This window comes from Marmota marmota, unplaced genomic scaffold (assembly GCF_001458135.2).
Source record: "Marmota marmota marmota unplaced genomic scaffold, marMar, whole genome shotgun sequence".
Taxonomy (NCBI): domain Eukaryota; kingdom Metazoa; phylum Chordata; class Mammalia; order Rodentia; family Sciuridae; genus Marmota; species Marmota marmota.
Genome location: NW_026000205.1, coordinates 9,152,247 through 9,154,111, shown reverse-complemented (window position 1 = coordinate 9,154,111; position 1,865 = coordinate 9,152,247). Strand labels below are relative to the sequence as shown.

The 1,865-nt window shown below is 65.6% G+C and overlaps 1 protein-coding gene across 1 annotated transcript in view; it reads right to left on the bottom strand.

The window, feature by feature from the left end:
• Positions 1-1,785, bottom strand: part of Ggn (gametogenetin) — a 4,561-nt gene extending 2,776 nt beyond the window's left edge. The window contains exon 1 of the mRNA XM_015497053.2: positions 6-1,785. Within this exon, the coding sequence (XP_015352539.1) occupies positions 6-1,333 (1,328 nt within the window). The 5' untranslated portion in view covers positions 1,334-1,785. The remainder of the gene's footprint in view (positions 1-5) is intronic.
• Between the last annotated feature and the right edge of the window lie 80 nt (positions 1,786-1,865).

The following is a 1,865-nucleotide window of genomic DNA, read 5'->3' as shown; positions in this document are numbered from 1 at the left end:
GCAACAACTGCTGTGGACCCGGTGGCCCAGGGCGCACGGGCTCACCATTGGTGGGCGCCGGGAAGATGAACATAGGCGGCGCCAGCAGGGCAGGCGCGGGCCTCCGGGGCCCCGGAGTTGGGTGAGCCTGCCCTGGTGGTGGCGGAGGGGAAACCCACGGTCCAGAGAGCGCAGCCGCGCGCCGTCTGGGAGCCCCAACACCTCCGCCAGCCCCGTTGAAGCGAAAGTGGCGTTCAGGGCCATCGGGAGGGCTAACCCAGTCGAATTTGGGCTTTGAGCCTGGGAATGTGGTGTAGGGGGGCGGGGGTAGGGCCCGGGCGTGGGACGCAGGCGCCACAGGGGGACCAGAACACCCTTCGCCGTCTCCATTCCCTCCCTCCGTTTCCTGTGCCGCAAGAGGGACCTCTCCCAGGGTACGAGCAGTTCCAGGTGGGAGGGGTCCCTGTTTCAGGACCTCAGCGTAAGAGATGGCACCTGAAGCAGCGAAGAGTCCTCCGCCTCCACCGCCCCCGAGCGAGGCTTTGGTAGCTAAGGGACCCGAGGCTGCCGCAGGGCACAAAGGGGGTGCGGACTTGAAGGTGACTTTACATAGCAGGCTCAGGCCGGACTCGGAAGCCGCAGACCGAGCCATTTCAGCCATTTCGCCTTCGCCCGCTTGGGGAGGAGCCCCTCCGCGGGCCCCACCGGCCGTCTGACCCTCGCCGATGTGCCTGGCCTGGCTTTCTGTGGGGCTTGTGGCAGATGTGGCCAGAGCTGGAGTGATTCTGCGGTTTGGGGGCTGCCGGTCTGAAGGTGGCAGTGGTGGTGGCTTTCGTGGCTCCAGGGGCGTCGGAGGAGGAGGGGCTGGGGCTCTCAGGACAGGGTCCTTTTCAGTTAGTTGCTTGGGCAGCGGTGGCAGCGGGCGGAGGCTCGGAGGGTCGCCCTGTCCGCGATGGCTCGCCTCCAACAGGCCGCGGATCCGGGGCACCGCAGTGCCCGTGGGTTTTCGCCACTTAGATGGCGCGGGCAGCAGGGTCCCCACTGGGGGCGGGGGTGGTGTGGAGACTGCGGCTGCAGCCGCCTCCTCTGGAGGGGGCGTCACTGGCAAGGGCAGTTCTAAGGTCAGGGGCTGGGGTGAGGGTGAGGCCTGGGGCTCCGGGGGTACCAGGAGTCCCGGGGGCGCGGAGCTGCCAGGGAACCAGACACCCAGCCCTCGAGCCAGGCGCATGGCCGGGGAGGAGGGGGTCACCTCGGGCTCCACCAGGGACGTCCGGCGGGAGTCAGAGGCGCGATCCGAGGCCTGTTCTTTTCGGGAGCCCCCGCCCGCGGATGGCTCCGACTGCACGTTCCCCATTTCCGACGGAGGTCGAGGACTGCGGTCAGAAAAACTTTAGCCAGTCAGTCTGCCAGGGCAATGGGGACCCCACGACGTTGTCTGTTCCAGAACTTATCCGTCTGCATTGGCCCCGCCCTTGTCCTCCAATATCTACTCAGCTCTCGTCTCCAGTCTTCTGTTTCCAGAATCTCGACGCTCACGCCTACTTCCCCGTGACCCCTCATAAGCTGCTGGTAAGAAATTTAGGCCCCAACCCCTTAAAGTTCTAAGGTTCCACCCCTATTTCCTTGGCTGGTTCCTTAAAGCACATCCCTACACTTTGGCCAAGCCCAGGGTCTCCAGACTTCAAGACTCAGGTCTTGCCCGCCTTCCGGTCTGTCTGTCCGGCCACACCGCTAATGATGGTTGTGCCCTGTAGCCTACAGGAGCTCAGGCTTCTCTCCCAGCACTCCAATCATTCTCCAGGGGCCTAGGCCCCGCCCCACTCTCTGGTCCCGCCCCCGATTGTCGGGGGAATCTGCCCTCGACCCCAACCCGCCCCCACCTGCTG